A 15,403-nucleotide genomic window follows, 5' to 3' on the forward strand; every position below is an offset into this window, starting at 1 on the left:
ACATTGATGATAAATGCTTTTGCGCTGCGCAAAATCAGTTCTCATCAATGTGAAGGCTTAATTAGTGTGCGAATAGCATTAATATTGACTATTCGCAGCTGACTGCGAATAGTATCAATATTGACTATTGGCAGTTGACTGCGAATAGCATGTGCCTTGTTTTCACATTAGAATTTTTTTTTCTTCAAATCAGTGCCAGATTAGGTACCACCCAACCAGCAGATTAAATTTTGTAGTGGTTGTTCATCGTCAAATAGCCAAAATTGATTAATGGTTCTCTAACAATTTTTTACTTATCTTTGTTCATTATCACATAGTATGGTCAATATGTGTCAGTCCGGCGGTAAATACATGATTAATAGATAATATATGACGTATGATTAGGGCAATAAGTTGTATGCTATCTAAAACATTCATTGGCAAAAATGCTAATCATAAAATTTGAAATTTTGTTCGTGTGGGAACACTTGAAAAGTGAACGGTCGATGTTAATTTTGCTGTGCCTTTTGTGTTGGAATAACCGATCGGGTATGTTTAAATACTCCCAGATTTGGGACAAGCTCTATTAGTGGTAGAAAATAGCCTATCAAGAAAAATATACATTTTTTTTTACTAGGGAGGGAAAATGGCCTTCCCTTGTATAGTAATATACTATATCATAGTGACTGCGAACATTGGAATGTATGGATTTGTATTAGTAACGAAGACAAACATTGATGGCCAAGTCACACCTGGTATAAACCATATTTTGGTATGTTGTCAACGCACCAGCATTTGCGCATGTTGATTTCAGGTATACCACAATCGAAAGGAGTGTCATACATTCGACGTACATCGACGTCGAACATCATAAAAACAAATTCATAAAACTAAGTTACTATACATTTCATCATGTCATTGTCAAGTGTAGGGCAAATGCTGGTGTGTTGATGTATATAGGCATAGATAGATAGTGTACAGTATGGAGCTTTGTGGTATCAGCTGGTGGCAATGAAGCCGCAAACTAGTTTTATGAAGCTTGAAACAAATAAGCGTATTGCTTTTTCAATTCTATGGCGGTATAATATGTTTTCGTATGTGCGTTTGGCTTTCGACAATAACAATATTGATTGAAAGTAATTCTACTACGTAATAAACCGAAATATATGCATTCACCAAAAAAACTTAATATTATTGATTGCTATTAGGATGTTGTTGTAATACATCATATATGTAATATACATCAGAAACGGTGATTCAAATAATGTTAATCCGAAGTGAATCGAAGGTCATTAAAATGCAGAAGAAGCCATTGCCATCATGGAAATATGAAGTATTTATAAACAAAAAAAAGTTAATTTTTTGTCGTCGTGAATAAAATTTAACTTTACCTCGGGTTCATTGGATGAAAGTTGGTGCCGTCCAAGCAAGAACGAATGTTTTTTTTTACCAAGCGTGAAGTATAAGTCTGCTCAAGGATGTGACGTAAAGTCAATGTTACTTGGCGGCGGCGATGTTTTTGAGTAAACCGTACTCGTCTTCGCTTCGAACTTCACACATTTTCAAGCATTTTTGTCCATTGGTAAGTAATGACTTGTGGTTATCATTACATTTGTTTTCAAAAAATTATTTCCTCTACTACGGCTCGATCGGTAAATTTCACACAAGAAATTTCCAGCATTTGTCCCATTGATTATACGAAATGTCTGCATTTCTTCCCTGGTAATTTTGACTAAGATGACTAATTCGACTGCACGTTTTTGTTTCAGTGCTTGTTGCAATCCAACGATTTCATTTTTGTGTGTGAAATTTCTATGTCGCAAAAATGTTTAAAATATTTGCATACACTTTTCGTCTGACTAAATAACATGTAAATCTAGACCTCTTAATAAACCTGTATTTTGTTTCATCAACAAAAACAAATAAACGAACCGACATCAGACAATTTCGATGTAGCTTCGATTGACTCCGAGCACGCATTTGAATATTTTGAAATATTTTATTTCTCAGTTCTGAGATGATTGTCACAAAGTAATAAAGTTGAAAGAGTCGAACACTTTTATGTAAAAATTTATTTCGATAAATCTTGTACACAACAGACTAAGTGATAATATTTTGAGCACGTTATGCTTGTCGGTATGAAATTTAATTTTGTTTACAAACCCGCAGTTTACTTGCTTCTTTCGTTAATGATTTTAACATTTAATAGTCTCACTCACAAAACATAAACAAAAACATCGAGATTTTCTGTTAGAGATTCGTCTAATCTTGAACAGGACTACGCTATAAATTTGCATACAAAAACTTTTTTACGAAACGCACGGGACTCCGGACCCGGACCATAATATCGTCGTAACAAGAAATTGTGTTAGTTACATAAATAGCTGTGGTCCTTCGATTGTGTGCCTATGGTACAGCCCAGTTGGTTTCCGATAAACCGTGTTCAGACACGTGCTTATACCCATTTATCTGTCTAGAACGATAATCTCGAGCTTATCCCTCTAGGGAGTTTTTGTTTATCTCGATATATCTGTTCTCGACAGACAAAATATGATATGCACCTATTGCCAGACTGTTATTTTGACGTGTAGGCGTTATTACCCACGCCTTCGGCTAGGGCAATAATGTCCTACACGTCAAAATACCAATCTTGGCAACAGGTGCATAATATATATTACCCATTTACCACAATCACGCACGTGTGTGTGACTATTGACCCATGGTACCCATGGTAACTAAGAATGTATATATAGTGAAATGAAATACGTATCAAGTGGTGCTTGCAAACTTCGACATAAAGTTGAAAGTCACTCGCTGTAATTTTTTCTTTCTTTTTTGGTAAACATCAAAATGGTTTTCTACAGTTCAAATTCGACTAAGACCTAATTGCGTAAAAGTTTGATTCATGCCAACTCAATCAATAGGCTAGTGATCAAGGAATTAGTAATATGGATTACCGATAATGGATTAAATGTAGTTTTTAAAAAATAAAAAAGAGACGTGATTTTGCTAAACAGAGGTAAAACGGCGTAAGTGGAAATCAAGCATTAGAGTCGTTCGTCAATAATACTCATCCACAACACCGTATTGTATATTTACTTTTACATAGATTTTAAGAGCTTGAAGCTTATTTTGTATTCCACTGATATATTCCACCCATAAAATGGAGGATTAAAGAAACTTGAAACTTTCGAAAGCTTTTTAAAGCACACGAACAATGCGACAATGCTTAACGCGACAGTGTTAACAAATTGACTCTACAGTTCTTTCTGGTTTTGAAGACCCCTTTTTTGCGCTTCAACGAAATTCAACGGATCAACGCAATGTTGTACACACAATTTTCTCGTGCTACACATTTGCCTGGGTCTATTAGAGTGTTGTTGAATTATGTGGTATGTAGACCAATTCGGATCCCTGATGAAAAATCATCTGGCTGTATACCAAAATGTTGTTATCCCAAAATGCACCATCAGCTACAGCTGTATCGTCTCAGAACAAACACGCACCGCATCACATGTACATCACATGGAGCATATACGTTAACGGGTTTTGTGATAATCAGAAGTCAATTTATGATAACTGAACAATCCAATTGAGAGAGTATATAAAAACAAATCTTGACATCTAGTCGTGCATGTAGCGTTTCATGTGTCGGATCGAAATAGTCGAAAATTAAGAGAGAAAACAGAGTTCTTTTCACACAGAACAATATGGATACCAAGCACGAAGATCTGACTGAATACAAAATCGTTCCCGAAACGAGACCCATCTGGAAGAAAAGACGCTATCAGAATGTTGTGCTTGCATTTTGGGCTTTCATTATGGTTCACTCCCTAAGAACAAATCTATCAGTTGCAATTGTTTCAATGTCCAAAGAGGTAGGATTTTTACGATAGAGTGGTGATGGTGATTAAACTAAGATTGGAAATTGTACGGCTAGACGGTTCGCGCAATTTTTGGGAATAAATTAATTTTTAATATTTTCTTAGTTTGGTTGGGATACACAACGGCAAGGTGTTGTTCTATCAAGTTTCTTTTATGGATACATATCAACTCAACTGTTCGGTGGTTGGATGGCGCGAAAAATTGGAGGCCATATAGTAATGTGGATTGCGTTTTTATCGATGATGAACTTCGTTTGAGTTTTTTACAATTTTTTTATTGTAGTTACTTGGCGTTGGTGTTGGATCTACGGCCGTTTTAACATTATTTTCTCCACTGGCTGCAAGACACAGCTCAGGTGCGTTCATAGCATTAAGAACGATCATGGGAGTCGTTGAAGGAGTTGCTTTCCCATCAATTTATGAAGTATGGTCGAAGTGGGCTCCACCATTAGAAAGGTTAGTGAAACGGTGTTTCCTTTTAGTAAGTAGCGGTATCTAACTTTATGGTAACGATGGACTGACCCATCTGTAGTTCCATCTTTCTATTCTCGAGAAACACTCGCTAAATTGTCATACAAATCTCACAAAAATTGTCTAAATCACCGCTACTTTCTTACACGCCAATACAATGGTTTATTGTGTCGCAGACAGTTTAAAACATCCGAAAAATTAAAATAAAAATAGGTCAAGAATGGCGGGAACATCATATGCTGGAACTTATGTGGGCAGTGTGATTGCCCTGTCTACTTGCGGTGTAATTGCTGAACGGATGACCTGGGACTGGATTTTCTACATTTATGGAATTGTTGGTATTGTATGGTGGATAATGTGGGCATCGTTTGTTCGTGGCAGGTAAAAATTCAAATTGCTTCTGGAAGGCCAACTTGTGCTAATCGGACTGATTATTCCTGTTTTGCTAAGACCGGAAACGGATCCGTGGATTTGTGATGAGGAAAAGAACTACATTCTGGCTTGTCTGCAGCGGGCCGAAAACAAGAAAGCGTCCAGTGTTCCATGGCTTGCAATTGCTACGTCAGTGCCATTCTATGCGATCATAATCAGTCATTTCGCGGAAAATTGGGGACTGTACACAATGTTGACACAATTACCCACATACATGAACCGTAAGATTGCATTCGGTCATTCATATGTGCGAAAAACAGCTGCATTGAGGAAACACAAACCTATTTACAGATTCACTTAACTTCGATCTGTCTGCAAGTGGTTTCTTGTCGTCAGTGCCTTACCTATCACTGGGTATTGTACTGTTCTTTGTCAGTTACTTAGCCGATTGGGTGCAGAAACGTGGCTTCCTGACAACCGGTCAAACCAGGAAATATTTCAATTGTTCGGCATTCTTGGCACAAGTTCTATTTATGATGCTCACTGCATACCAGAGCGACACAACTCTTATCATTGTTTTCCTCACTTTCGGCGCTGCAATTGGATCATTTGCTATATGTGGTTATGGTACGGTTCCACCAACAATATTATTTAACGTAAATATTCTTATCGCTGCGTGTGTCTTTAGGCGTTAATCACTTGGACATTGCACCAAATTACGCCTCCATTCTAATGGGAATTTCCAACACAATCGGATCCATTCCTGGTATCGTCAGTCCAATTCTTACCGGATCAATTGTGACAGAACAATCGGTAAGATTTGAATACATTGCACCACCTGTTGTGGATGCTGTTTTTACACCTGACTCATTTCAGAACTCCGAACAATGGAAGTGGATATTCATCATAGCGGCTATAATCTATGGCACCGGAGCGGTTACGTTTTGGTTTATGTCATCCGGCCAGGTACAGCACTGGGCTGTAGACAAACCGGACGTAGAAACTCCGTTTCAAAATAAATCAATTGATTCTCTTCACACCGATGTGACGACCGATGAGAAACATCATGAAATTGCTGCGAAAGAGAGCCGATAGTGTTGTCGGTCAGTATGTTAACAAAGAACTCAAGTTATTGTCTATTAATAATATAGTTTTATTTAAACGTGTCTCTAGACTATTTTGTGTGTTTTCTTTTGCTTTCTTTCTTGTTTATCCATAACATAAAGATAAGCGTGACCGGATCACTAAAATGGGTTGTGATGGAAGTTACAGATTTAGCCCAACGCACAGTGCGTTGTTTAGCCGCAACTTTGTAATTTTCTTTCTCGAATTTCACACGTAATTTATACTCAAACGGGAATAATTTTGTAATTTTACTTAAAAAATACAAACTCTACTACCGAGTCAAAACTGGAATTCTGGGATTCTTTGTTATACGTAAAGTGAATAAGAGCGTAAGTAATACGGTAACGACCACAAAACGTAATTACAGTTTTACCCAAAAAAATATATCTCAACCTCAAAAGACGTCACACGTATAATAATTCATTGTTCATAGCATCATCCCAGCGATGTTTATCGGCAGCAACCAATTGTCAGTTATCAAAACTCTATAAAACACCTTGAAATATCGAACAATAAATGGAACTCCGATAAAAAATTGATAGATTAAAACGTTTGAGCGACTCTGTCGGCTATAAGCACTCTCATGTGGATAACATTAAATGCAAATCGTGACAACAAAGCTCTGGTTCAAATAGCAGTCCTCCTACTGTATAATCTTCTGTTTTAACATCACAATTGGAGAAGGTTAAGAAGCATCGAAAACATTTTTTTATATTACTAGTAAGGTCATAATGTCTACTAGATGCAAGAAAACCATTGATCTGATTGCATATATGCTAACCAATCGACTCTTACAAGTGCACATGGGAGCAAGGATGAGTTCATGGAGAACATTAAATAGTGGATTAGCTCAAGGTGGGGTGCAACTGAAAAGACGACTGTTTTACAATTTGTGTAAAGAGGGAGGCGCTACTCATGCTGAGTTAAGTGGACAAAAAAATGGGGAACGTCCTTTGTCCAGCTCAGACGTCACTTGATTGTACAGATTCCAAATGTAGTCCGCCGTCAATTGGAAAATCACAACTTTCGCGATGTTCGGGAACACTTTGTATTGCTGTGTGACATGATCGATAACCTGCACCTCTTTCTTCGCCGGATCAATTGGGCTTTGTCGGCTGTTCAATGGACCAAAAAAAAATGAATGAAAATCCAAAACATTGCGGTCTACATGGACTGCACTCACCGAACAGCTGAATATCTTGTAACAATGGTGACGGCTTTGGACAGATAGTTTGCCATATCACGAATGATAACGACTCGAACAAACATCATTGTACCGTAGGTTAAAACCCTCAGTCCTCTGACTCGGACTTGAGGAAAGTTGCCCAGAATGTGACGCCTCAATCAAACGATCCGTCATTTAGTGAACGAATGTGAGGCACGAAAGTTTGCTGGAGGAATCTCTGAGCTTAATAGTGCCACGGATAGCTCAATTGAATGGCTGAACAAATTGGACGTTGAACTATGAGTGGACTGTTTTTGTGAAATGCGTAAGCTCAAAGCTCTTATCTTGTTGTTCTTTTTACTTTCAACTTTCAACTTTCTTTTCTGTTTTTTTTTGCTTTATTTTTTTATTTCTGTTTTGTTCACGAATTGGAATTTGAATGATCAATTTATTTTATTGAACAGTTTGCTCTTAGTTCGGCTGGCTCCATCCCTTCTCACTATCCAGTAGGCGATAGGCCTTCGCTCATAGATCTTTGTCTTACCAATAGGCCAGAGAAAGTTGTGTTCTTCAATCAGATTTCTCATGGATTTTCAAAGCATGACTTGATATTCGGGTCCTACTTGTGTAATAAGGGTAGGCCTAGTGACTCCGTGAGGCTCCGGAGGAACTTCTTTAAGGTTATTCAGGATGAACTTTATTCCGATCTTTGTTCAGTTAACTGGGAAAGTGTCTTCGGTGCTGTGGATGTTACCGATAAAGTCGAGGTTTTTTGTTTTTAACGACGTGCTGCTTTCAGCTCTTGATGTTCCTGTGAGAAAGAGGGATTCTTTAGCTTCGACTTAGCCCTGGTTTGATGATGCCATACGACGTGCTCTCTTGGAAAGGGATGTTGCTGAGCGAAAATACAGACGTGGGCGTGCAACTTTGACTCATTACCGTCGCGTCGGCTGCGTAATCGTGCTACGAACCTCATCAAGCGGGCTAAGTCGGATTATTGTTTTTCGCGCAGAACATTAGTATAAAGATCTTCCTTTTTGTTCTAAATTATTGAATAAATTGAATTGAATTGAATTGAATTGAATTTTGACTAGTCGAGCCTAGAGAAACGAACGTAGGTGTAGATAGAATAAGCGTGTAAAAATGTTGTGCTACGATCCTATACGAGTAAGCAAGTAAGTAATGTCTGCTATTCGTACAAATATCGAGAAAAAGGGAGTATATGCTAAAGCTTACTGAGGCCACCGCCTCTCAACAATTCGGATCTTTTCAAATCACTTATTGCAGAGATAGTGAACTCTATCAAATAATTCGAGTTATAAATAGGCAAGCAGTTACAGTAATTTCACTAGTCGATAAGCAGCTATCGACCGGTAATCACCCCTATCAGCTGTAATAATATAACTTGGTAGTCAACTACTTAGGTGTCATTCATAAAATATGTCACACGTAACGACTATTTGCGTCTCTTTCTATCGCATTTTCAGCTAAATCATGCATTACTTTATAAGTTCGCTGAAAATCACCTATTTTTTGATCTAAGGTCATTGATATCAAGGCTGTATACTTTGGGGAGGTATCTGCGTGACCTCCCCAAAGTATACAGCCTTGATTAATATCACCGTCAGGTGAACATGGACCTGGTGGTAAGTATACTCAAATTTTGCGTCTCTTCAAGACCTTCAAACGTAGCTAAAAAAGTTTTTTCCCGAAATTTTTTCTCCCGAGTAATTGCAAAAAAACGATTTTGGGTCCCTTTTGGCAGACCCTTACTTCACTACCTCGATCGTCGACAACAAAATAAATTTCACCAAACGTAGTACTACGTTTTACTCGCATCAGTTCAACGAATCGAATGAGCTATAACTGAATAAAATCCGTGACACCTTGTCCCAAAGTTATTCGAAGATTTGGCGATATCACTCTTAAAAAACCTTCACCAAATGCTTTCCATTTGAATGGAATCAAATGGAATCAACCGAATGGTCTCATGAATAAAATGTCCATAGTTCCAGAAGGGGCCTGTAACTAAATTTATCTAAATTCTATTGACTTTAAAAATAAAAATTAAATTCTTAATTGGTGAACTTTGAAGAATGTCTACCAACCTGCGAAATCAGTTATGTTGAATGTGTATAGGTGAGGTGATAGGTGAGTCACGAACAGAGCATAAAACATGTAATGTTTATGCATCTAACTGTTTAGTTTCGTTGATCTGTAGTAACGAAATTATTATTTTTTAAGCGGCACCATGCCATTTTTTTCGGTAAACTACAGTTTCTCAATGGTGGACTTGGAAGTAAAAATTCTGATGCAGTGGTGCCGACTGTTGAGAGGTAACATTTTTAATGCGTACGCACAGTTACAGTTCGTGTAAAATGCAGCTGACTAAAAAATGCAAAATAAACAACTAGTTTACAACTTCTTTAGTGACATATATGCATATTGTGAAAGACCTTCAATCGAAATTGTCCATTCACCCTCTTTTAGGTAAGCTTTTTTGGCATTTTTTGTCATCCTACCCTTCCAAAACCTCATTTTTTTACATCCCAAATAATATCCAATCACTGGTTTGTCTCTACCCGATCTGTAAATGTTCGGCCTTTTGTTGGTCCTTATTAACTACACTACTTGAAAAAAGACCAATGCAAAATGATTGCAAAATGTTGACAGAAAATGTATATGATCAATGCACTTCACCAACGCACTTCAAGCAAAAGTGCTTCGAGTGACAGCTGCCAAATAGAGCACTATTTTGTATGAAAAGCTTTTCCAGTGCCAGTACTGAAACTGGACAGTCGTACAATTTATAATATTCTATTTGACAACTGTTATTAAAAGCACTGGTGCTTGAAGTTCGTTAATATGTTATTTTCGTGCATTTTGCATGTTCTCAGGAACTGTATATACTAGCCTTTAAGAGCAATGGATGCTTAGCTGAAATCAAAAGCCTGCATTGGTTTTTTTCGTATTATTTTTGTTAATATCTTTTTGAAAAATTGAAAAAGTTTAAACTTGACTTTGGTATGTGAATGTGACCGAAGTTTCCGATGGTCGATTTTATAATTCAAAAATGTAGTCCAAGTTGTTGTGATGGCTCATTTTAAAGGTATTTCGATAGAGAGAGCTAATAAAATTTTGTCGAGCCATATTAGACAGAGGTTACAGTTTTTCAAGTAGTTGTAAAAACATTATTTTCAGGCTGACCAAATAACATACCATTCTCTCTCACCAGATAAAGAGCGAAATGAATATTAGTTTTTAGTCGGCGCGAATAAAAAATAATGTTACTCCACGGCAGAGTAAAATAAACCAGGCAGGAGCGGTTCATTTTCGAAACGTCAAATAAGGGACCTAATACACTGGATGAAAATGAACTCAAATGAACACTGACATAAATTGAAAAATTTTGTTCGCAAGAAATATAGGGCTACTAGATTATTCAGGTCCCTAGTCAAATCAGCGCTCCTGCCTGGACGGTATTTTTTTTGGCATATCTTTTAGCATATCTTTTCAAAATTTGTTTTTGTTTCCAAAAAATATTTTTGTTTTCAAAAAAGTTTTGTAAGTATATAAAGAATTTTGGTTTTCAAAAAAAAAGTTTTGTTTTAGTATATAAGGAGTTTGGTTGAAGAAAAAGTAACAAAACTAAAGTTTTGCTTTTTCTACATATGAGAAAATATGGTAATAATTGATTGCAAAGAGAAACAATTTAGAAAGGCATCGAATTAAAGTGATACACTGAAAAATGATTTTGATATCCTAAAAAAAGGTTTTCGATGTTTTGAAAAAAGATTTTTGATATCCTGTCAGCATGATATACTAAAAAATAATAAATTTTGATATCTTAAATAAATAATAAAGATGTCAAATCTTTAAAAATTTGATCTCTCGAAATTGATATCCCCAAAAATGATTATGATTCACCGAAATTTGAAATTGATACCCAAAAAAGGAATTCTGATATCCAAAAAAAAGGAATTGATGACCCGAAAAAATAATTCTGATATCACCAAAAGCAAATTTTGATATACCAAAAAAAGAAAGTTATTTCATAGAAAAGGAAATTTTATTTCCAATAAATAGAAATTGATAACTCAGAAAAATGAATTTTCTCGAGATTTCTTATAAACGAAGATAAATAATTAACAAAGCGAGATAATTTTATTGAAAACGGAGTCATAGTATACCGTCATTCAAAAAGGAAGTCACGCTCATAGGGACGGACCCACTTTTAGAAAAACGTGACGTGTTCTGACATATGCGACGGACCCACATTCTCTGAAATCGGACGTCCTCTCTTTGTTAAAACACTTAAAAGAAGTTAGCATCTCTGATATTTCTTTATGTTCTGATTGAGGGACTCGAGTACTACACGAAACTGTATTTAGTTTCCGGATCCGCTCGGCATACATGACCGCCCAGAACACGAGTCAATTTGAATACAGATTGTTATCGCAACGGATAGAGGGACTAATTCTAAGCTAATTCGTGTTAAAATGGCTTCCCTCTACAACCTGGCCACGTAGCTAATCCAGCTAAAGTCGAAAATTCGCCATTGTTCAATGGTGATATACGTCCAAGACGAAGACAGTTTGATACTCTTTGAATATTGGTAGAGGATTGCATGCTCTATTAAAAGCTGTGAATTGATTTTACAAAAGTCATCTGAATTGTGCACCATTAGAAAAGTTTATTTTCACCATTAGTGAACTAAAAATGTATTGAGTGGAAAGACATAGAATTGAAATCGAAATTTTTCTCAATGTGGACCTCAAAAATCGATTCTTCTGCGGCACACCAGTTATCGAACCATGACTTTTGTTGTGATTTTTTTGGTTTTAGAATATACTTATGATGTTTAACTTGAATTCACTTTTCCCTTATACGGACGTCCGCTTTGGGGGATGGACCCCAAAATCAGAAAGCGGACATAGTGTGATTTAGGATGGACCCACCTCAAAAAAATCGAAAAAAACGTGACGTCCTTTTTGGACAACGCCTATCTACTTTTCTAAATTTTTTATCTCAGTTTTTAGTTGTTTTTCTCCATTTGAGGCTCCGTTTTTAAATTCTATTTTTCTGAAAGTATTCTCTCAACTTTTTAATTTGTTGATTTGTTTCTTCCATACATTTATTATTTCCATATCTTAGGGGACATTCAAAAAGGACGTCCGCTGTTTTTCCGATATTTTCGACGCCCCCCCCCCCACCCCCTGTCCGAATGTGTCCACTTTTCGATACCCCCCCCCCCTCCGGTGGACGTCCGAAAAATGAAATTTTCCACATTTTTTAATGATTCACATATTACAAAAATTAGCGAAACATTAATAGAAGTCGAAAGTTAAGTACTAGCACTTCGGCAAACTTGCGTTTTTGGAAATACACGTGGTGCAAAATCCGAAGTTCAAAAAACTGTTTTCGTAACTCGAACTTTACGCACTAGTGTAAAAAAAATCCTTTTCCGCGATAAACAAATGATGAAATTGCTTCGTTACGACAAAGTGTTATTAACTTGTGCCTAAACTGGAAGTCACATCCTATCACATCTTTTGCGCGAAATATCCATTTAGGCACTTGTTTTGAAAACAGCTATTGTAAAATGATATTAACAATATTATTAAAATTGTGTATGTACGTCAAATTCATATAGCCTATTTTCTCAGCAGCTCAAGATTTACATCACCTTAAGTGGTATTGTAGATGTAAAGCATAAAAATTTGAAGGAAATTTGATATTGCTACATTGAGTAGAGTTCATTAATGCCAAACAAATAGAATTCAAACAAAAAATTTTTTCGCAACGTTGGCGCTGGTGGGTGTAAGATTATGGCTACGTTAATAAAATTATAAAAGTTATTGTCATATGATTAACCGCATGTCATTACTAAGTTACTTTTGACAATTTTGTTATATATTGAAAGGTGGACGTCCGAATTCGCAAATAACCCCCCCCCCCCTGTCCGAATCTGTCCGGTTTTCAGCTACCTCCCCCCCACCCCATAGTCGCGGACGTCCTTTTTGAATGTCCCCCTAGCTATAATAGACTGCTAAACTGTATGCTAAAATGATGTATGTCCTAGGATCTAGTAAAACGCCCTTATGTTCCATTTCGTAGAAGGATGTATGTCCTAGAATCGAGCAAAACGCCTTCACGTTACATTTCGTAACGGATCAATCAAGGAGACGAAGCGAGAGAAAAAAAATTAACTCCTAAGTTACCGACACCGTTCCGGCGCCCGGCTCGCATTGCGGCCCTCCGCTTCGCTCCGGGGCAATGGGCCGGATCGCTCGGCGTGTTAAAACACTTTTTATGTGCAATGAAAATTGGTATTCGTTTCGTAAAAAAATGAATTCTGTGGGGACGAACTAAAGTCCTTTACGTTACATTTCGTAAAAGGATAAATCTCCTAGGATCGATCAAAACGCTGGCCGTCAAGGAGTTTAGTTCGTCCCCACAGAATTCATTTTTTTACGAAACGAATACCAATTTTCATTGCACTTAAAAAGCGTTTTAACACGCCGAGCGATCCGGCCCATTGCCCCGGAGCGAAGCGGAGGGCCGCAATGCGAGCCGGGCGCCGGAACGGTGTCGGTAACTTAGGAGTTAATTTTTTTTTTCTCGCTTCGTCTAATTTGTTTTACATAAAACTGAATTTACAGAAAAAAAAAGTTCAAAAATATTACATCTAACCACCGATCCATTGATTTGTTTCAATAACAATAATCATCCACAAACTTATAGTTTTTGCGAAGTCATAGAAAATGATGTATAACACAACAGATAAAGAGAGAGCAATTTTTAAAAGGAAACTCAATCCATTGCTCTAAAAAAAATTACCATTCATTTATTCACTTTTATCTCAATCTTCTTTTCGTTCTCATTTCAAAATTATTTCTCTTTGCAATCAATTATTACCATATTTTCTCATATGTAGAAAAAGCAAAACTTTAGTTTTGTTACTTTTTCTTCAACCAAACTCCTTATATACTAAAACAAAACTTTATTTTTGAAAACCAAAATTCTTTATATACTTACAAAACTTTTTTTGAAAACAAAAATATTTTTTGGAAACAAAAACAAATTTTGAAAAGATATGCTAAAAGATATGCCAAAAAAAATACCGTCCTGCCTGGTTAACTTTACTCTGTCGTGGTTACTCCAATCTAATTTCTAATTTCTTTACGACGGTGGTGAATACGTACTCACGATCTGGGTCAAAGACACATCTTTTTGGTCCTAGTGACATAAAAAAATATTTTAAAAAAAAATTAAATACACAATTTTCTAGCTTAAAAAAATAGTACTTTGCCACAAGCGAGCCATCACAATGCTCTGAAAATGTACCACCGCACCGGGTCACATAGCAAATTTTTACTTTTTACAAACTATTTTAGTTTTTAATGTGATAGTATGGCACCAAAACCAAAAACCATGATAGCATAGGAGTATAAATTGATATTGTTCAAGATTTTTTTTGGTGAAGGTGAGAGTGGTCCAATGATACGCTTCTCGAGAATTTTCAGTTTTTGATTTTTCGCCAGCTGAAGTTGTTACAGACCATTAGGGTTCCCAGACGTGCTCTTTTTTGAGTACATGTACTCTTTTTCGACACTATGCTACTACTTTTGACTGGCTTTAGCTAGCCCGCTACTATTTCATCGTTTATGTACTCTTTGTACTCTTTTTCGAATGAGAATATATAATTTTTGCTAATTTATAATAAAAAAATTAGTACAAAATTTCCCTGGGCGGCAGAGAATGCAACAGTCTTCTACTCTATTCATTCTGTATGTACTACAGTGTAGATGTTTCTTCAACATTAATTGTACAGAAATCTTCCATACTAAATAGAAGAAGACATTTCATTTTTCGAAACTGAGCTTAGGGCACAAATTACCAATTTGTGTTGTAAAGCACTAAATTTGCTTAAAGAACTTTTAGAAGGCTTCTAAGTCAGAAATTCTGACTCATGGTCAAAGAACGGGGTGCCTGAAGCCTTGAAACAATAGTGACGATTGACGCTTAATATGATTTAATGGAAACGTCTCAAGCGAAAAACTCAATTCGGAGTTTCACTGCTCAATAATCATAAACTCGTCACAAATGTGCCTTTCTTTCAATTTATTTATTTAAACAAGCGAAAAAAAAAGACTGCTCACAAAGGCGCAGTCAGTAAAAAAACGATCTTTTCATCAACAAATAAATATTACAATAAATTAAAATCATCTACTCTACTTCTCCCTAATGTTCCTAGAATGCATGCCGCATTTCCTCTTTGAATAGCGATTGAAATTTTCTGTAATAAGTAATCGGTGGAGCGCGGTTCTCCTGAAGCTGCTTTCATTAATGACCCCAATTTGTAGACAAATTTTTTCGTTTCTGGGCCCATGCAACCTAGCGATTC

General features: G+C 36.4%; 2 protein-coding genes across 3 annotated transcripts; one reads left to right on the plus strand and one right to left on the minus strand.

The window, feature by feature from the left end:
* Window positions 1-1,987: 1,987 nt before the first annotated feature.
* LOC119067107 (sialin-like) lies at window positions 1,988-5,883 on the plus strand. 2 transcript variants are annotated; one of them, XM_037169872.1, is made up of 9 exons: window positions 1,988-2,042; window positions 3,608-3,857; window positions 3,969-4,079; window positions 4,147-4,319; window positions 4,548-4,715; window positions 4,785-4,987; window positions 5,058-5,333; window positions 5,395-5,519; window positions 5,583-5,883. In XM_037169872.1, the coding sequence occupies exons 2-9, from the start codon at window positions 3,690-3,692 to the stop codon at window positions 5,799-5,801; spliced, it is 1,443 nt and encodes a 480-aa protein (XP_037025767.1). In that variant the 5' UTR covers window positions 1,988-2,042; window positions 3,608-3,689; the 3' UTR covers window positions 5,802-5,883. The 2 variants fall into 2 exon arrangements, with proteins under 2 accessions (XP_037025767.1, XP_037025766.1); XM_037169871.1 differs by lacking the exon at window positions 1,988-2,042 and having other exon boundaries at window positions 3,360-3,857.
* Window positions 5,884-6,744: 861 nt separating this feature from the next.
* On the minus strand, window positions 6,745-7,111 carry LOC119067000 (probable peroxisomal acyl-coenzyme A oxidase 1). The gene is made up of 2 exons (XM_037169728.1): window positions 7,015-7,111; window positions 6,745-6,946 (listed from the first exon to the last, which is right to left on the minus strand). Exons 1-2 carry the CDS (start codon window positions 7,101-7,103, stop codon window positions 6,745-6,747), a joined length of 291 nt encoding a protein of 96 aa, XP_037025623.1. The 5' UTR covers window positions 7,104-7,111.
* Between the last annotated feature and the right edge of the window lie 8,292 nt (window positions 7,112-15,403).

Source organism: Bradysia coprophila, assembly GCF_014529535.1.
Source record: "Bradysia coprophila strain Holo2 chromosome X unlocalized genomic scaffold, BU_Bcop_v1 contig_117, whole genome shotgun sequence".
NCBI lineage: Eukaryota > Metazoa > Arthropoda > Insecta > Diptera > Sciaridae > Bradysia > Bradysia coprophila.